This window comes from Channa argus, chromosome 5 (genome assembly GCF_033026475.1).
Source record: "Channa argus isolate prfri chromosome 5, Channa argus male v1.0, whole genome shotgun sequence".
Classification (NCBI taxonomy): Eukaryota; Metazoa; Chordata; class Actinopteri; order Anabantiformes; family Channidae; genus Channa; species Channa argus.
The window spans coordinates 5,112,668-5,134,522 of record NC_090201.1 but is presented as its reverse complement, the minus strand read 5'-3'; the positions used below and the strand labels follow the sequence as shown (position 1 = coordinate 5,134,522).

The 21,855-nt window shown below is 38.0% G+C and overlaps 1 protein-coding gene across 4 annotated transcripts in view; it reads left to right on the top strand.

Annotated features, from left to right (window-relative positions):
• Positions 1–21,855, top strand: part of cntn4 (contactin 4) — a 148,156-nt gene that overhangs the window by 42,319 nt on the left and 83,982 nt on the right. For all 4 annotated transcript variants that reach the window (XM_067503464.1, XM_067503463.1, XM_067503467.1 and 1 more), the window contains exons 3-4: positions 7,313–7,445; positions 15,395–15,570. In XM_067503464.1, the coding sequence (XP_067359565.1) occupies positions 7,313–7,445; positions 15,395–15,570 (309 nt within the window). The remainder of the gene's footprint in view (positions 1–7,312; positions 7,446–15,394; positions 15,571–21,855) is intronic.

The window sequence follows — 21,855 nt, the reverse complement described above, 5'->3', positions numbered from 1 at the left end:
CTGGATAAAGATAAAAGTGCTTTATAATTGAAAGTGTTTTGCTAATGTTTATCGCATGATAAAGTATTTGATTGAGCATGCAACCTCAAAACATATAATATGTACAGATCTTTTCATAGCAGTCTCACTAAAAATGATGATTTATTACGGATATGAATCTTGAGTGAATATTAAATTGAGCCATGTAGGATTTCTCTCACTTCATCAGATCAAACAAAGCATTATGTTTTATTCTGACAGGTATGGATTAATGGACCCACCGTATTGTGAACATGAGCTTCCTTTTCACAGCTGCATTTGTTTTATTATTTATACTTTAGCTTCAATTTTGTAGCACACTTCCCAATTCTGTATTTCTTTGTGTTTGAGTGAGGGAGATTAGATAATACAGAGAAACATTACAAATATGTGATATTCTACTTTTTGTATGAAGCTGTTGTAATTCGGGATGAAGGTTTGTTAAGTGCATTGCTGTAAATGACCCCTGACTCCTGCAACAATTGCAGTTGCCTTCTGGATATTGTGTGGCAATCAGTATTATCTCTCGGCAGAAATGCCACAGCAATTCCTGACAGAATGAATAACATATTTAATTTATTTTGTAGAATAGTTAAAGCAGACATAGTCTGCTGTTTGTTGCCAAAATAGTGAAAAGTTGTTTGCCAAATAAGACTTGTTGGGTCCTTGAAGGACCTGAGTAATTACCACTGGATGATCAGGAAACAACTAACATACCAGAAATAATTAGAAGTGGGGAAAAAAAGTCCAATATGTTGCAGTATTGTTTTAAATCCTCTTTTGGTCGGGCATTTGGTGGTGGCAGAAAGGCATTTCTGAGAAAAACTAAGAAGCAATCTGTTCATTCTACATACAGCAGTTAGTCATCGAAATTTAAGATATTATGAGATCAGTTTAAAATTGCAGAAAGTCTTTTCTGCCAGCCACACTGTATGTAATGGAAAACAACTGGCAGCATCACCCCCCCCCCCCCTTTTTTTTAAATTGAAATTTCACTTCTAATACCACTTTCCAGACCTGTGCAGATTGCATGTTTGTTAAAGGAGATGTATTTAAATATTGTGTTCAATTTTACATAAAAAACAAAAGCCTACCCTTTCCTAAAATTAGTACCGGGGCCAAATGCTACTTGGGGATTGGAAGCGTACTGTATAATTCTGTAAAAATGTGCGACAATTTTTTTTAGAATTAAATTGCCTATTGAGCAGATTGTTTCATTATGCATTACCGTGTGCATCTATACACAAATCTGTCACCAATTTTACAATTTTACAGCTATTACTGTTTTAGTAATACAGAGATGTCTGTTGTCGAAACTATTTTTTTTGTTAAAAAGGTTAAAAGACAAAATTAACATGTGGTCTCATGTCAAAGCTTTGGTGGGGATGCAAAGTAAGTGTATTGGTAAAGTTTTTAATGGATACACATTAAAGAACTTTGTTCTAACACTTATTAGGAGGAAGGTATAAATGTTCCAAAATAATGTATGTGATTGCGATTTAAATACAGTGTGACTTGTCAATCATAAGGAGGTATATCAGACTACCAGCTTTCTAATTTAAAAGATATGCACAGTTGCAGTTGTAGGATTATTAAGTGTCAAAATAAACCTAGGTTGCCCTGACAAAACAAATATTATAGATTGTTTTCTGCATTTCATTATTTTTATCTTTTTTAATGCAAAAGTACAATGATTAGAATTCTAGTACAGTAATTACATTTTTTGTAACAGATCATCACCACTGGTTGAAACAGAGGTAATGCAAAGGTTTGCTGCTATAAAAATAAGGTTTTGTAATCTGAAACTAAAGTCACAAGACTTTCCGCAATGAGAATATAAACCTGTCAAATGATTTTATTTGTGTTAAATTTAGGGATATGTTCAGCAGGCTTCAAAGAAACTTCAAATACCTTTTTAATGCCAAATGGTGACATTTTAGATAGTGGGGGAATCTTGATCTGTGAAGATCCACAGATCGGAGTGTAATTTATTTTCCTGAGAAGCACTTGATAAAAGTCACGCAATGTCTGGCAATGTAGTGATATATTTGACATGTTGCAGAACAGTCGTAGGATTCGAACGTGTTTATATTTCCTGAATATTGTTACCAGTGTAAGTGTAAAGCTCTGTAAACCTTCGCCCAATGCTATCTGAAGTCCTCGTCCTCCTCGCTTAGCTCAGGCTCATTTACAAGCTAACGTTGTGGTCAAGAAAGGCTTTATGAAGCCATATTTTGCACCACTTGGACAAGCATGGAAACTCAATTAGGAAGTGGGAAGGGCAACAAAAAAAAGACTTCCTGATAATATATTAATGTCATCTTCTGGCTCCAACTCCTATATTTTCAGACCATGACTCAGCTATATGTCAGAGCCTGTGTTAATGTTCCAGAGCTCATTAACCACAGTGCAGTACTGTATGAACTACAGCTGCGTGTCATCTTTTGAGATGTGTGTGTCCCCACTCACTCATTTCTGAAACAGCCCTAATGTTTCTTTCTTTTTTATGACGCTTCAGTGACACCGAATGTTAACCACTGTTGTTTAGATCTACTTTTAGTTACTGGGAACAGCCTCTCTAAACTTGATCTTCTCATGGGCTGCAGGGATAAAGCAGGACAAAGCAGTTTTAGTAATATTCAAATGTTAAAATTTAAGTTGTCTTTGGAACAGGAAATAATATGACTTCAAGGTAGAAATTGGATGCAATATACAGACAGAGTAGAGATTAAATCAAGCAATTATATTTACTTACAATGCTACACATAAAGTATTTTATGTGTACTTGTACTTTTGGAGTACTTTAAATTGTCTCTGTTACTGAGTAAAAAAGAAAATGCAATATGCGCCAGGAAATGATTTGATCTTCTGGCCTAATGCTGTTTTTTTTATTTTATTTCAGATCTGATAGAGGATGTTTAGTTGGGTGTGATTGTAAATAACATAACATTTATTACAAAATTATTTTTCCTATTTTAGTAGGTAAGTTAACTTAAAGGAGCAAAAGTAACTAATTTTTTATTCTGGTATTATTTGTATTCTGAAGATGCCATGGTACAAAACATCACTACGTCAGCTGGTGGCATTATAATGTTTGGAAACAAGAGAAGTGGTGAATGTGTAATGTCTCACTTTGTTAGTCCTGAGACAGACTGGTGACCTGTCCAGGGTGTACACCGGCACCAATGACAGCTGGGATAAGCTGTTATTTGAGTCACCAGTTAACCTAACATGCATGTCTTTAGACAGTCGGAGGAAACTCCACACAAACTCCACACAAGAAGGCTGCTGGAGATTAAAACTGGGAACTTCTGGCTGTGAAACGTATGACTGCACCACTGTGTTGCCCAGATTCAAGAAATGTAGTTTCTTTTTTCCTTTTTTTTTTTTATTCACAGTCAAACGTTATCCCACGTTGGCTTAATTCTCCTGTTCAAAATAATATATTGTATATATATTCATAATATACAATTGCTGTAAAATGCAAATAATTATTTAAAAATGTTTTTGGTGGTTAATAAAAAGTAAGGATCAATTATGCTATTACAAAGTGGTGCCTGGTGGTTCAATGGTTTGGGACACAGAACATCCAATTACAAAGCAAATCAGCTGATGAAGGTGGTGTAAAATTGAACTGCTTTGTTTAGTGACAGGTTATTTAAACATCCTCATTTATTAGCAGATTAAGTTTTGTTTCTACATCTGTAAAACAGCTAAAACTTTCAAATTTAGGGGAACAGCATTAAATAAAAACACCCCAGTAGAACTACAGTACTTGAGTAAATGTACTAGCTACGTTTTACTAGTGACAATATACTGTATGAATGCTTTAATAGGTCTTAGGCCAAAAATATGTTCAAACATGGGTAAATACAGCCAGATTTCCTATATGCTTATTGCAAAATAAGACACGAGCCATAGTGTAGGTTTTAGTTCACTGTGCTGTGAACTTACTTACAACAACGAGCTGCACAACAACCTCAAACTGATGGGATATGACTTCAAAACGATGAACAATCACCTCAAACTGCCCAAAAGGGGTGTTCAATGTTCAGAAATGACACAAACCGTGCAACATGACACGACATGACAAAACGGCACAAAAGTACTTACAATAAACCTCAAATGTCCAAAATAGACACAAAAAACTAAAATTTGAAAAACAAATATAAAATTCCCACAGACTAAGTATGACTGAAAATAAATGATGAGGACCATTCCTCTGTCTGTGTCCAGAGGCTCGTTTTCTCCTAACCTGTCTATGTCATCACTCTTTCACTTGTGACAAATTGAAGCATATTTTACCTGTTTTGGTTGGCTTTTGATCAATTATGTCTGAGTGGATATAAATATTTAGTTCATAGATGTATTGCTCTTTGGAATTTAGTCCCTGCCAGATTAAAACTGTAGCTTCATTACATATTTACACAGTTTACAGCTTGTAATAACTGACATAATAGCCTTATTTGGGGCTCTGCTTCATCACAATATGTCATTTATCTGTGTTACGGTTCTTTCATTTACTTAGTACACAGTCACAGTGAGCTGCAGATGTATTTATGTAACTGGAGCTAGATTCTTTTTTTTTTTCACTTTGTCCTATTACTGAATAATAATCAGTTTTATAGTCATTCATTTACTGTGACAAAGAATGAAGATCAGTGCAGAGAGTTCACAGTGGAGATGGCTTTGATTGATGTGTGCTAATGAAAAGGAGATTACTTTTTGAAGTCTGTTCAAGTTTTCTTCAACTTCCTTAATATTACCTTCACTCTACATCAGAAAGTTGATGGAGAATTTTAATAACAAAGCAGCCAAACACTCTTATTTCAGTCTGACGCCACGCGGTCACACCTTAATCAACAACTACAAATCAAACTCTTAAAGACACTGTTGTTCTCACTGTAAATGCAGATGATTGTAATTAAAAAATGCAGAAATCAGAACTCGCAGTTAGTTAGTAGACAATATACCTCCTAGAGTGTTTTGGGCTGGTCCATACTGTTTATGTAGTTTAACAGAAGCCCCTTCAGACCTGTTTGGGTGCAGTCAGCTGCACTAACTCCCTCAAAGAGCCAGGGTACACCCTGAACAGGTCGCCACACCAAAGACCGCACAGACAAACACCCATCAGCAATTAGAGTCACCAGTGAACATAACTGCATGCCAACAGCATGGTTAGAGAAGCAAGCTTGTGGCCAGGAATTCGCTAGTTCAATTTCCGGATCGGCAGAATAAAATCTGGGCGGGAAAAGGCAGCACGTTTCTGCTTATCAACACCCCTGTGTTTCCCTTTAGCAAGGCCTCTAACTTTGACTGCTCCAGTAAAGCTGCTAAGTGACCCCAGTTCAGACTGTCGTTGCACCAGCAGCTTCCAGGTGTCACTGACAATGTGAACAGGGCGTTCGAAAAAACTAAAATCTACTCTGAATGAAAAATAATTTAAAAAGTAGTATTTTTTTATTCATTTTCTACATTTCTTCTAAAACCTAAAGGCTTGTTTGAAAACGTCCTCCTAAAGCCTGAGGGTTTTCTGAAAAACTTCAGGGGCTTGCACATTGATTGATTTAAACATTTAGCTTTAACTGGAAATTAGGGCCTTAGCCGAAGTGTTTTTTTTAAATTAATAAACCAATAAAAAGGACAAACATTAATACATTTATAGCATTGTAAGAAAAGTGGCACTAATGTAAATGGCAGTGTAATCCTTCATTTTCATCAGTAGACTATTAATATTACTTGTAGTTGATTGAAAATTTGTCCATTGTCATGGCTTTGGGGAAAAAGTTGTAATCTGGGTGGTTTTATTTCGCTCACCATTTTGAAAATACCCATAATGGTGTCAGCCGTCCTCACTGTCCAAAAAGCAACATCAGAAGCTTTCTGTGGTCTGCACAAAGACTAAAAGGCTAGAAAAGGTAAATAATCTACATTTCCCATAGTGCATTTCACACACCTCAATATTTCAGCAAATCACAGTGCATTTTAACATAGGACTTGAATATGTGGTCACTGTGTAAAAAGTGTACACATGGCATCCGATTTTAAGGGTAGAAGCGAATGAATGTCGCACAAAAATGGTCTTAAAGTTATAGAAACTAATGCCGCATTTAGTTTTAATCAGTTATTGTCCTCTGTAATAAAAACCCTAATGCCTTTGGCTTTGTCTGAAGGCATTATGTTTTTGGAGTATTTGTATGCACATTTGTCCTTTCATCTGCCCCATTCTTGTGCATACTTTTTAATGGCTTAAAATTTGACAAAAACATCCACTCAGATTAACTGATTAGATTTTGGTGGTGAAAGGTCAGTGTGATCTCATGTCTGTCCCACTACCATCAATGTATCTTAGGAAGGAAATTGCATTACATCTGCCACAAGCATCCACTTGAGCTCATAGATGAACTGATTAGAATATGAGTCTGAACACACATACATATTAAATACAACTTCCCCGGTTGGTAAAGGCAAACAACTGCAAGGTGGTAATTGTAGTTTGAATTTGTGTTTTAGCTTTCGTTCTTTCACAGTGCATCCATGTAAAGTGTGGAAACAAGTGTTTTCATTTGTTTTGTTTAGCAACCACTTTAAGTACTGTACTATAAAACAACACATCAATAACGGGCCCAGACTTCTAAAGCTATACATACTTTTTAAAGCCAAATTTCTTTTGGTTCTTGTTTCTTCGTCTAATATCAGATTCAGGACTCACTGTGGTTTCTTCGGTTTAAAAGCATCATCAGCAGCAATTTAAGTTGGGACAAAGAAAGGAGAAGTAAAAACGAGAAGAAAATGAAAACTGTTGCTTGTCTTTTTCTCTTTACTGCTTTACTGATACCATGCACAAAAACCACACTGTGGTAACGGCTGCCTTAATGGAATAAGTGAGATCCTCTGTTGTGTCATTTGCTACAAAGTGCTCTAAGCAGCAGATTACACCTCAGCATGGACACACAATCCAACCATCACTGGGCAAATAAATAAATAAATGAACAATAAAAGCAGGTTGACAGAAGCAAATGAAGGCATTTTTCTAGACAATTGTTCAACATAAATCAGACTCGGTATCCTATTACCACCTGAATAGCTGTCGAAGACACGTCTGCCAAAAATCATTCTCTGTGCCACAGTGTCGTGACAGGTGGTTCAAATTGATATGTTCAGTCTGCTTGTGGTTTTGCCCTTTAAAGCACTTAAAGTGGCATCAACCTGTTTCTGCTGCTGACTAATTGGCTGTTTTACAAACAGCCCGGATTTATAATCTGCTGTCTTTTCTTTGTTTGACATCCTACAGGGAGCAGTGTCCTGCAGAGTCCTGCCTTCACCAAGCAGCCCGGCAGCATCGTGTATCCTGTGGAAACCCTGGAGAAGAACAGGGAGGTGGTGTTCAGCTGTGAAGCCCAGGGAAGCCCACCTCCCATTTACCGGTGAGTGTGTGTCTGCAACTCATGATCTGTCCCACTCACCATCTTGTGTTAAATAATTAGTTTTTAAATAACAATGAGAGCAAACTGTTTAAAACCTAAGATAATCATGTGATGTAGCATGATCACGTATCTTCTGACCTAAATGATGTAAAACATGTAAAACAAACTGGAACACATGGATGCCATACATATACTGCTAGAATCATTTTCATGAAAATAATAAGCCTGGTGATTTTCTTTGTAGTCTTATTGCTAACAAGGAGCAGTTTTGGCCTAGTTACCAACGACAATATGGCAACTTCCACCTAGACCACGTGATGGACACTGGCCCAAGAAATGTTTTTGCCCTAAGCCGCTTTCACACATAAACTTCAGAGAACATCTGGAGAATTAGGTCTGGATACTCACCAGAGATGCTCTTCCACAGCTGTAATGTTGTGCAGATAGTCCATGTGAGATGCATTCTCACTTATAAGGAGTTCCTCTGTTTGGTCTGGGCAAATATGGTGCTTGGGTGTAGAGCCTGTAGGGGACAGGACATGATAGAAGGTGCAATGCGGAAATCACAGCGTTTTGTTTACAGCACATTTGCTGCACAATTGTTTCACATTTCAGTGTCTGCCCTTACTGACGGAAGTTCACAAATTTTGTGATCTTACGAGTTAGCCATTGTTGTTATCGTCTTTGTACAAATGACTGTTCTTCACAGTCGGGTGTTTTTTTTTCCACTTTATTGGCAATCACAGGATATAAATGTCATCAACACCCCTACTCACCTGTGGTGAATTGTCCAGAAATTTACATGATCTATTTATATATGGTTGTTTGGATGTTATCTGGGGCCCTGAGATAGACTGGCGACCTTTCCAGGTTGTACCCCGCCTCTCGCCGTATCACAGCTGGGATTGGCTTCAGCCCCCCGACAACCCTAAACAGGATAAGCGGTTACAGATAATGGATGGATGGATATTATCTGAACACTGCACTAAGGAGTAGGCTGGGTAAAATCTGCATAATGTCTGGGCCAACTGACTGACATTTGCGTTCTCATATACAGCCCTTCTGGATAATCTACAGATGAATTCAGGATTCCAGTGCATTTTTGAAAGGGGCTATGGAGAATCACTGCAAGAGCAGCAGATATATGACGATGAATACATTTTTCCGAGCATCACAAACCTTAAAAACCAGATGTTTTGATTACCAGAATTTGATTCATTTAGCCCTTGACAAGGACTTGATTTGATTTGTCACAAAAATAAGGGTCTATGAGGACTGAGAACAATTTTTTTAGTCTTCGCTGGAAATAAAACTTTGTATTTTAACTCCCTCCAGTGATAGATTAGAGGATGAACATCTATATGATCCTTTATAAGATTGTGATTTAAATTTTGATTTGTGCTCACAAACATTAAAGTCTTATTTTTCACATGTCATTTCCAAGGTAGTGTTTCCTGTGCAAACATGGTACATTGCAAACAGAAACTGCTCAGCTAATGTTGACTAAATGATTTTCACTAGCACAATGAGCGACAGTACATTAAAATAAAGACTTCATGAGGGACGGTGTTAAGCCAGCATGGGAATCACAGAAACTATTCCATACTACCTGTTTACTTCACCAACAGTCATAGCCAAACTCAAGAAAGACTCTTCACAAAGGGAAATATGGACCACAGAAAACGTATCCAGACTTAAACCAGTGCATTTATTGACTCATGGATACTTTCCCAAAAGTGTTTATTTCTACTTCTAGGTCATAAATATAGTGGACTTACAAGCAAAAAAAACAAGCGTTTTTTTAATTCAATCTCGTTTCATAAAAAAGCAGTAAAAACGCTGGAATTCAATTTAGTTTTTTACAAGAATGGCGAGTTCGAGATGTCTGGTATTTTTTTCGAGCAATTTAATCTACTTGAGTGTAAGACTAGTGTAGTGTTTGATATAGTGACAATAAAAAGAGGCAAATTACAGAATAATATATGTGCAGCTTTCCTTTTCGGTCTAACTCTGTCACAAACCAAACCATGAACCATACAACAGAGACCTCATATTGGTCTTTTGATGTCAGAAAGTTTAATCCATATACTCTACATGACACTTCTGTTCTAAAACTAGAAACTAGCAAGTTTCGAATCTGACAAAGCCTGTAGCCACCCCACTGATAGCGACTTTGGGTTTGAGGTCTCAAATGAATTTGAAGCTGGTTCTTTTTCTTTACTGTGGTTCTAACAGTTACAAAGCAGAGACAGAGTCCATATCTTGTAATACCATGATGGGTATAGAGTGATTGTGTCTTTCATTCATCTTAAATGAAAGCGCTCTAGGATTTGTCTCTATATGCAGCAACGTGTGCAGCTAAGTTGTTTTTGTCTGTAAAAAAAGGACAATTCATTTCTACAAATCAAGCCCTGAGCTTATCAAGATCACAGGAATAAATTACCTGAAATCTATTTTGTCGTGGATGTTTCCCGCAAACCCCCCCCATGGTTTCTATCTACTGCTTGTGAATGCATTAAGCTCTGTGTGCACCCAGCTCAAACACCTTATTTTGTGCCACAGAGTTCAAAGAGCAGCAGTTTTTCCCGTCTTTATTTTCTCTTCGCATGGGCCATTAGGCTATTGAAAGGGTGTTGTGTTGTGTTGCAGAATCTCTGGCAAGTGAAAGTTCAAATCAATCATGTTTGCTCACAGAAATTGCTGGGGTGAGATTTGGAAGGATTGGTACATTTAATACTTGGGATTGAGCCAGCTTAGAGGATGACCTAATCAGCTGTTTCCTGTCAAGGTCGCTGTGCGGTCCTGTCAGAGCAGCTGCAGCCTTCTAAAGATGTGTTGCAACAAGCAGGCATCATGTACAAAGTTTATTAACTGCAATTGGAGTAGTTGGAGCTGCAGTGTTCACTTTTAAATGCCAGAAGCAATATATACATATGCTCAATATTGTCTGAACAATTTCAAATGAAGAAAAAAAACAAAAGACGTTTTTTGTTTTTTTTCTGCTTTCTCAAGATGAAAAAAATAATACATTGTGGCTTAAAAAAATCAATTCCATGCAGTTGAGTGGCCAGTGGAAAATCCTTTTATAAATATAGATTGTTACAAGATATAAATACACTGTGTATCAGCACACTTTCTTTAGAGTTTCTTGAGACATAATGTCCCCAAACTGGTTAGTAGTCTAATTGTGCACATTACTGTTAAAGGATTAGTTCAACGTTTTAGAATTTCCATATTTTTACTTTATTCCGACACTAATCATGAGACGCTTGATACCAGTTTTAAAAAAAAGCTTCAGATGTGCAAAACACAACTAAGCAACACTAGATCCCTAACTGTGCAGCCCATATAGAGCTGGGGTACACATTTTTATTTTTTTATTTTTACTTTGACTCAAACAATTGGAGCAAAAAGGCCAACTTTCTTTTATTATGCAATTTGACATCACCGCAGGTAACACAGTCAAGTAGTCAAAGTTATGATGACCATAAAAGAAAACATATTTATAACTTGGTTGAACCTAACTCTGTGTCTACAGCCAAACAGTTTTTTCAGACGTACATGTCGCACAACTGATACCGATAGTTCAGATTTCACGCCTAAATTCTATTTGTTTTGATCCTACACGCTCTGAGAAAAACAGAAATGTGAATCAAGGTTCAAAGAAATGAATTAATCGTAGAAGGAAAGTGTTAAACATATTATACTGCTTTTATCCAATGTCTTCCTGTAGGCTCCTCTTTCTTTCAATGCATAACTAGTTTACTCAATAGTGAGCAGTCATTTAACATTTCGGACACTTACTGACATTGCGTCAACACAACGGCCGTTTAAGTTGCGCGACAATAAATTTCTCATCTCTGAAACATAGAGCATTGCATGTACCCAACCAGAAATCAGAGACAGCCCTGATATTTGTAACATCAGTAATAGTGAAAAATTGCTAAGACCCCAGATTGATAGAAATATTGGGAATGATACCTGGAAAAAAGGCTGAGGCTAGACACCCCCTCCCCTCTAGATGCAGCTGACAACAAAATTAAACAGCAATGCACACATCACACAAATGATGTTTAAAGCCTAAGTATTTAAAAGTACTTACACACATAAAACACTTAGACCTTCTAAAACAAGTGTAAAAACTCACTCATTTGTTTTTACCTCATTAGCAGTACTTTTCTAATCCGTGAACTTTTTATTTCATGATTCACCCTGCATTCTGTAAATAATAAAAACAATTATAATTATAATATAATTATAATAAATGAAGTTTAACTGTATCTGTGGCCTTTGCAAACTTGTTCTAGAAAATGTTGTTTTTTTTAACCTGTTAACGCACCAGGCTTAAGAAAATTAACAGACCGCCGACACTCACAGCCTCATAAGCCAGATGGTGTGGTATTATGCCGCTGTGTATGCGGCCTGTTGTTACATGATTGTATAAAGCATGTGCCTAACAAATGGGACTGCTGTTGTGGCCTGCTTGCCAGCATAAATCATTGTAAATAGAATTATTAAATAATCTAGTTTGCATGTGTTTGATGTAATCTGTTGCTCCATATTTTCCAGGGAGGGTGATATGTACTGACACAATCTTGGTATTCAAAGTTTCCCTTTGTCCTCTCGCTCTTGCACTGATCTCAGTTTATCTGGTGTGGGAATGTGCTCGAGTTACAGAAATTAGAACATCTGTCACTTAGCAGCTCTAAAGTTATCTAATTGGCTTCAAGTGATGAGAGTTGACATAGGGTTTTCAGTAGAACACAAGAATTATGGCAGCTTAAATTTAACAACCACTATGTTTAACTGCCACACACACATACGAAAAATGGTGCATTTAGGGATTTTCAATATCTTCCTCCAGCTGGGTTACTTCTTTATCCTTTTCACCATGAGATGCGATTACTCACTCAGATACGTCAAAACATTTCCCAGTCTCAATGAGCTATCCAGTCTGATGCTTTAGAAAAGCGCGGATGAAGCAACAAATCAACGGCCGTCAGAAAAAAAGAAACCTTTTGCAACATTTGGTTTTCTGATTAAGCTGCTTCAGTATGAATAGAGTCTCTCTGAGCAATTACAACAGTCAAAAGGCTGCTTTCATATTTGATGGAATCCCTTCTCAGAAATAGAGGAAGAATCTGAACTTGATGCTGCTCGGCTTCTTCATTCAAGTCAAATGTATTGGACGGTGTTGGACTTTGGTGGGAAATATTTATGTTGATATTTTTTTTTGTTTCGCATCAGCTGCAAATAAATCGCTGCTGTGGTCCTGTGAGACTGCATCCACCCCCCCCTCAGGCTCTTCTCTATTGTGTGTAGTAATAAGGCTCCAGAGAGTGTGCGCTTACCTATGAACTGCAGAAGGGCCGTGAAAGACCATTGTGCTACACATTTTGTCTATTTAAAGTAGAAAGTCTATAGAGGTACCTAGTAAATGCTGCATTGCCCGGCCCACAGACTTTAGGCTTCTTGTCAGACCCTTCAGTGTACAGTGGCATGACAAAATATTTAATCCCCTCCTGATTTCTTCAATTTGTACTGTATATATATGTGTGTGTGTGATTGTGTATGTGTGTGTTCTAATAAAGTGGTTTAGGTCTTTACACAAAATAAAAGATCAAAAACAACCTGAACAAATACGACATACGTTTTAAATGAGACTTGTATTTGTTGAAGCGAACAATGTATGTAAAATGCTAATGTAAAATCTAGAGTAAAAGCTAGTAATAGAAGCTATGACTAGGTCACTCCAAAAGTTTTAATTAATTATTTCTGATTCCTTCTGAGGTCGTGTTACTCTTGGGATTATTGTCTTTTTCCACAACCCAGATGCAGCTGAGTTTCAGCTCACATTCTCCTTTAGAATTTTTTGGTACAAACCTTTAACTCACCAGTCCATAGAAGGTTCTCCTGAAGATTTTAGGATCCACTCGAATTTGTTGTTTCAGAAGTCAGACATACTTTAATGGTTTCCACCTCTCCCATGAAGCCATTTGTACCCTGTGTCTTTTAGAATTAGAGCAATGAAAATGGACCTTTATTGAGGTGAGAGAGTCCAACTGGTCGCTAGATGTTGTCCTTGATAGTGTTTTTCATTCCTGTATTCCTTGCGGGTCATTGCCAAGCTCTTGGACTCATTTTGGAAGGCTGACTTTTATTTCTCCAAGTTTTCTCCATTTTTAGATACACTTAGAAAATGGCACAGTTGTTGGCTTCATTGTTTACATAATTCTTTGCGTATAAATATAAAGGATTTAAAAGGTTGGCACCGGGGGGGACAACTCTGGTCTCCACAACCTTAACAGAAGCCATGGCAACAAAGGTTAATGTTAAAATCACGATGGAGAAAACATAAATGATAGGTTTGTAGATACAGATAGTTGTGGACAGGCTCCGTAAGTTCTTTCCAAAAACTTTTCTACTTGTGGTTTGGGACCGTATCACATGATCTTGGCAGCAGCTTCACTGTAAATACACGAGATTACATCTCGCATAAGCGCATGTTTTGTAAATTTTTTTCTGACAACGTGCACAACTGATGCACTAAATCAACCCAGGCTATGTAAGGGTACCATTTTGTGCAGGCGTATGAATAGTTCATAGCAACTATTTCTTGACCCCTACAAGAAGATTTGTAACCTTTCCCAGACTGATGGATTTGAGTTTTTTGGAGGAAGTAACTAAGAGGGCGAATGGCTTTTCTCCCCAGGCCTAATTGGTTTTACTTCACATCTGGCTTCAATAAATACACTTTTATTTTGGGTTTCCTCAGTTGGCCTTTGTTTTGTTAGATTTCAATTGATGATCTGAAACAGGTTGCAATGAAAAATGAGTTTGTTTTTATTTCTAAACACTGTAGGTGCTGCAAGTGGGGAGGCAGCCAAAAAAAAAAAAAAGGAAAAATAAGTATTTTATATAGGGTATGCTATAAAGATGTAATATAGCAAGAAAGTACCATAATGATAATGCAACAACACTGTCAGCAGTTCCCAAGGCTCAAAGGCACCAAATTGCTTCAACAACATGCTTAAGATAACACAGCACAAAACAGCTTTGCACAACTTCTGTCTACTGTACAAAAAGATTGGCAACCTTTTTCACAGCAGAGCTGCCTTCTCTCCTAATTGAAACAATACACTGTTCTCGCGGCTGAACTTGAAATCATTCAGAGAAAATTAAAAAATCAAAGCAGACGGAAATTTAGAACTTCTCCTTAAAGACACAATCACCAACTAAAGCACCTTAGGCCCTAATCAAATCTACATTGTCCATTTTCCAATAAGGTATTAAATGCTCCTTTCATGCTTGTTTATCTCCGCTGAATCTTTTATTGCTTTAATGGTTATAAATCATCAATGGCTATAAGAGTCTGAGCTTGCTCTTGTTTGCACCGGCTGAAAGTTACAGCTTGGAAGCATTTTTTTTTTTTCAGATTTTGCACCCACCTGCATTTCTTCTAATAAAGTGCATCTGTATGGAGAGATTCAAGCTTCGGTTGCCATTTGAAGTGAATTAGACCCTTCGTTGATCACCTCTAACACTAATGATAATCATATGGATGGGTGTAGAATGTAGAAGAGTGAAGGCATGGTTGCAGGCATTTGTTTTAATTGCAGTACCATAATGATTAAGCAGCATTTTTATGCGGTTTGACTTGGGCCTGGCAAGATGGATGGCCTGCCATGCTATCTGTTCTCAGGGAGTCAAGTCCTTGGCACCATAGTGGCTCACTGCTGCTTAGATTAACACTAAGCTGGAGGGCATGATTTCTGAGTTCTCCCTACCTTATATTTCTTTTCTGTCACCAAAACAATCACATCTACAAGTTAGAATATTCTTCTTGTAGTATGGATTGCTTCCATTGCCGCAATCTATGCTTCACAATAACTATTCTTTTAATTTACATGTTAATTTTTTCCTCATGTATGTTTTTTTTTTTTTTTAAGGTGGAAACTGAATGGCACGGAAATCAATCCCAAGTCTGGATCTCACTACAGTCTTTCTGGAGGCAACCTCAGAATCAGCCATCTGAACAAAGACCAAGATGCTGGGACGTATCAGTGCCTCGCCTCCAACTCTTTCGGTACCATTGTCAGCCGAGAGGCCAGTCTAACCTTTGCATGTGAGTCTCCTTTCTTTTCTTTCTCTGTCTGGGCAAACTTTTGTGGCCTCTGAACTTTGAACACAAATCGCACTCAAGGATAACATTGTGGGTTGTGCCTTATAACATAATCAATGTGGAAACGTCTCTCTGTGGTGCAATTACCTCTCTGTACTGTAAGTGCTGACTAGAGTTTACTTTAAGTCATCACAACACGACTGCAGATCAAACATATACTGACCAAAAAGTCCAATTGAAATGAAGAAATATGAATATTATAAACCTGTGATTCACAAAAAAAAAAGTATTTCTTAGTAGTCTGTCTACATTAAAATCTTATTAACATAACTACAAATAAATAAATAATGTCAGGTAGATACTGGATATGTAAAAATGACTGTTGCTAAGTACTTGGTATCAATTTAAAAGGTGATTTTTACGGTGGCCCTGAAAGCTCAAAGCACTGCAATTTGAGAAAACACAAGCAAATACACAAAAACAACTGCACCAATTTGACAACATAGGCGCAGCATTAAGAAATGCGCTGCAAAAAGTAACAACACAACCACATTGAGAAAAGCGCTGTAAAAAGAGAGAAGCGTCGCAAAAGCCAATACACAATGTGGCTGATCAAAATGTTACCTCGTGCTGTTCGTACGTTTGCTACTGTTTGATCAGATTACCTGGGTTGTAGTAAGCAAACATAATCTACTGCAATACTTTCCGCTTTTGCAAAGAAGAAAGGAGTACCAAACCAAATACTAGCTGTAAAAGATGCAAAGTCAGCAGTCTCAAGACTTTCAGGCTGCTTTGTAATGACACCTTTTTTAGTGATTCTGACTATCACGATGATAGATGGCTTGACAGAGCTTGATGAGTCTTACTGACAGACTCTGGACTTTATATTCTTAAAGCAGGGGAAAGTCAATAAGTGTCTACTGTATTTGCCAGTTATCGAGCAAGTATAAATGATGACATTAACAGCAAGTGAATGATCACCTGCTCAGATTAAATTCTGAGGTTTAGTGTTGGGGAACAAGGCCACCAATGTGGTTCTGGCCATTTGTTTGGTGCCCTGGACCACTGAGAAGTCAATCCACAATCTGATTCTGCTGGTGAATTTCCACTATAAGATGACACTTCCATCAATTGTTGGGCTCTGACCTTACCAGCCTTCAGTAGTCGTGACAGAGTCAGAGAGTGCACGTTTGACCGAATGTCATCTGTCTTCTTTATTACTCTTGGTATAGCTTAATTAACTCTGCAGCATGATTGAATGATGAAGGTTCAAGCGAATAATTTAAAGGGCAACTGGTATTACTGGAAAGTGTCATGTAATTCTTTACAGAAATTTAAGCAAGCTAAAGTACAGGGGTTGTCTCCCCACAGGGAGGCACACAAAATATTTTTCTCCAGTAATTTGACCTACTAGTCAAATACACACCAGGCAGAATTTAGGTGTTTGACGATATCCTGTCCTCCAGTGAAGCTCATGACGGTTTTGGCGGTAATGAGTTTTCCACATTAACTGTGATTTTGACACAAGACATACTTTGAGCCTACTCACACTTCTAATAAGCCCAGTGGTAATTGCAGCTGTCAGAACCACAATGGGAGTAATGACTTAGAGTTAAACATGCACATCTGCTATACCTGGAAGGTCAAAAGTCGAGAGTTTTATAGACGCATAAATTTCACAGTGCGACTGAGAGACTTTTATTTCCTGTAACTAATATATATTTTCTGGGAGCAAGCATGGAGGGGAAGCCTTGTTAAAATACACAATAAAGTTGCTTTTTTGCTATTTTGTAGTTACTGTTTTAAAGATAAGCTTTTTTGTTATTGTCAACAAGTCCTATGAAAAGACCAGGACTAGTATTGCCTGTGTAGATAAAACTGTCCCTGTTACCGATCTTTGTGTGCCATAAAGCTCCATTATTGTTACAAACTATTAATAACACATCAATGAGACAATGTTATACTGGGTGACATTTTTGTTTATGACAATGAACGCACACACTGCCATTTTTGAATTTATCTTACCTTTCCTGCTGCTGTGCTATATTGTGCACCAAAGGTGGACTCATCCACAGCGGAAATAGTCCCCACATATGTACAGTACTATCTACTTTTGCCTGAAGAACATTTTCTGACAAGTTACAGCACTCAACAATTTTGAAAGATTAAAATTCATTAGATATTAACAGTTTGTGGCACTGTGACACTAGTTTTAATAAAGAAAACCTACACAGATTCAATGTTTCACAGTTAACTGTTGTGCACATATGCACAAAGCTTCCTTAACAATAGAGGCAGGTGGTGTGATCTTTTTTCTTTGTGGGATACATCATTCTTCTGTCACCTTCAATGAATAACTACTGTACCTGTCCACATGGAAAATGATTTGTCTGAACTAGCAGAGACAGGCAGGACTTGAACACATTAATATTCTGACCAGGGATTAAATTGCACAGCGTCTGCACAGCTGCCTGTGCGTGTGCTTCTGTACAAACTATCCGAAAGACTCAAAGGGAGCCCACTCCAACATCTAACTCAAACAGAATAAAATAAATCGACAGCAGGATTTTGGTGAGCTGCTATATAGTACATGGATTGGTTTTACCACTACGGTGCATCCAGAAAGTACTTACAACTTTTTCCACATTTTGTTATGTTACAGCCTTATTCAAAAATTGATTAAATTCATAATTTTCCTCAAAATTCTACAAAGATTACCAAATAATGACAATATGAAAGATGTTTGTTTGAAATCTGTACACGTTTAGAAAAAAAATAAAATGACATGTACATTAGTATTCACCCCATTTGCTTAATACTTTGTTGAAGCACCTTTAGCACCAATTACAGCCTCAAGTTTTTTAAGAATGATGCTACAAGCTTGGCACACTTACTGTAGTTTTGAGCAGTTCCTCCTATTCTTCTTTGCAGTACCTCTCAAGCTCCATCAGGTTTGATGGGAAGCGTCGGTGCACAGCCATTTTCAGATCTCTCCAGAGATGTTCAATTGGTTTCAAGACTGGGCTCTGGCTGGGCCACTCAAGGACATTCCGAGATTTGTTTGGTAGCCACTTCTTCGTTATCTTGTCTGTGTGCTTAGGGTTGTTGTCCTGTTGAAAGATGAATTGTCGCCCCAGTCTGAGGTTCAGAGGGCTCTGGAACCGGTTTTCATCAAGGATGTCTCTGTACATTGCTGCATTCATCTGTCCCTAAATCTTGACTAGAAGATAGTTGGTGTGAGAGACCACACCATGATTTTCCCACCATCATGCTTTACAGCAGGGATGGTATTGGCCAGGTGTTGAGCGGTGCCCTGTTTCCTCCAGACATGACACTTGGCATTCAGGCCAAAGGGTTCAATCTTTGTTTCATCAGACCAGCGATTTTGTTTCTCATGGTCTGAGATTCCTTCAGGTGGGCTCTCATGTACCTTATACGGAAGAGTGGTTTCCATCTGGCCACTCTACCGTACAGGCCAGATTGGTGGAGTGCTGCAGAGATGATTGTTCTTCTGGAAGGTTCTCCTCTCTCCACAGAGAAATGCTGGTCTTTCAGAGTGACCATTGGGTTCTTGTCCCTTGGGTTCTTGTCAAGTCCCTCCTCTCTTTATCACTCAGTTTGGACTGCCGGCCTGCTCTAATAAGAGTCCTGATAGTTCCAAACTTATTCAATTTACAGATGATAGAGGCCACTTTGCTCATTCGGACCTTCAATGGTGCAGACATTTTTCATCTTTCCCCAGATCTCTGCCTTGATACAATCCTGTCTCTGAGGTCTACAGACAATTCCTTGGACTTCATGGCTACTTTTCCAAATCATGTCCAATCAACTGAATTTCCCACAGGTGGATCTCAAGGATTATCAGCGGAAACAGGATCCACCAGAGCTCAATTTTTAGTGTCAAGGTAAAGGCCATGAATACTTATGTACATGTGATTTTTACATAAGTAAAATAAGAAAATGTGGAATAAGTTAAGAAGAAAATGCTGCTCTTGTCAGCAGTGACTTCTGCTGGCTATTCTTTTTTTGAACGCTCCAGAATTAGACAGTTGGAGCTATCTTAAAGGCAAAATGCATAAACCCGATGATTCTAACTACATGACGGGCAGGCAGTATCAGAAATAAAACACAGGTGAGTAGATTTTTTAGACTGGAGCTGTCATGAGACCAAGTCTGTTTCGGGCAGGTGTGTGGGAGATTTTAACAAGTGATATTTTAAATATGTGTCTAAGTGATTTTAGTTTCCTCTTCTCTATGCCATTGAGTAGAATACAGAAATAACTAATAATAAAATCTTGTGTAAATGTTTTGTTTACACAATAGAACCACTTAACTACTTAATCAGTTTCTCTTGACTTCAACTTGTATTTGTTAGATAAATGTCGGTTCAGTATTTTTGATTCAGTCTCATTGGTCTCACTAGTTTAATGGGTCCGACAGTAGCTATTTACAAGTAGAACAATAATCTGATCATCTCAGTCTACACTAAGTTCCCTTCACCAAATTGCAGAAAAAATGTGCAACTGTCTGGTGAGCATAGCCAAGATTATATTCTTCTTTTCATTTGGGCTGTTCGCTTTCAGGGGTTGCCACGGCGAATCATGTGCCTCCATCTAACCCTGTCCTTGGCGTCCTCTTCTTTCACACCAACTAACTTTATGTCCTCTCTCGCTACATCCATAAATCTCCTCTTTGGTCTTCCTCTAGACCTCCTGCCTGACAGCTCCAACCTCAGTATCCAATATATACCGATATATTCACAGTTTCTCCTCTGAACAACCTCAATCTGGCCTCTCTGACTTTATCTCCAAAATATCTAACATGAGCTGTCCCTCTGATGTCCTCATTCCTTATCCTGTCCATCCTCGTCACTAACAAAGAGAACCTCAACATCTTAAGCTCTGCTACCTCCAGCTCTGCCTCCTGTCTTTTCTTCAGTGCCACTGTCTCTAAGCCAAACAACATCGCTGGTCTCTCCACCGTCTTGAACACCTTTCCTTTCATTCTCGCTGATACTCCTTTATCACACAACACACCTGACACTTTTCTCCACCTGTTCCAACCTGCCTGCACTCGCCTCTTCACCTCTTTTTCACACTCTCAGTTGCTCTGAACCACTGACCCTAAGTACTTAAAGTCCTGCACCTTCTTCACCTCTGCTCCCTGTAACCTCACTGTTCCACCTGGGTCCCTCTCATTCACACACATGTATTCTGTCTTGCTGCAGCTAAGCTTCATTCCTCTGTTTTCCAGAGCAGACCTCCACCTCTCTAGATTTTCCTCCACCTGCTCCCTGCTCTCACTACAAATCACAATGTCTTACAAATCACAATGTCAAGCCAAGATTATCATAAAGAAATTTTTAGTCTCTAAATGTCGTACCAGCCTGTTCTAATTCCAGAGGCATTAAAAGATGCCACTTTGTCAAGACCTTCTGCCTTAAATGCTGACGCGTCTGTGATTGACGCTCAGAGCTTTCAGTGTAGTTAATTCAAAACCCAGGTGCTCTATTATTTGACGCCAAAATCGATGATGTAAAATAAGAAGAGAAAAAGTGTCAGAGGGAGGTAGACGGAGTGGTGGATCTTTAAACAAGGCACAAACTTTTCCATGGGAAACCAGGGTTCAATTCGTAGTTGTTTCTTAACGTAAAAGTAAAAGGTCCAAAAAGGTATCCTTACACCAAAGGACATACAAGGCGGCACAATTGAATGCCTTAGGAAGCGTCAATATCTGACTCAGTAGGATGAGAACGTCTTGGTTGTACCACATGTCTGCAAGCAGCATGTGTAAGCAGCGGTTAGACAGAAACAGTAAATGGTTAAACATGTCTGCTTTAGGCTATCAGTGACCTTTGTCACTGCTTTGTGTTCTTTAGCATGAAAACTCAAACAACCCTGATTGGGATGATGTACCTGAACTTCCTGTCTTGTTATTTCATAGCATGTTTTCTTCTGTGGTCTCGCGCTGTCAATGCCACAGTGAATAACACCATAACATAGTGTTGTAATAACTTGTAATAACAAGTGTTGAAGGAATTATATGTATACAGCAGATTTATAGACTAGAAAATAATAATTCCTTTTGACAATAAATAAAGGCAAACCTCAGCATTTTTTTGGTAAAATAATTTTATGCTCACAATGCACTATTGAATTACAAATGACAAGCTTATTTGCAAAAACAGATATAGACCCATCCTTGAGAAGAGACAGAAAAAATAAATACATTTTCAGTAGTCTTCACACAGCATCTGTTTTATTCCTAAATCCATCTGGTCCCTAAAAT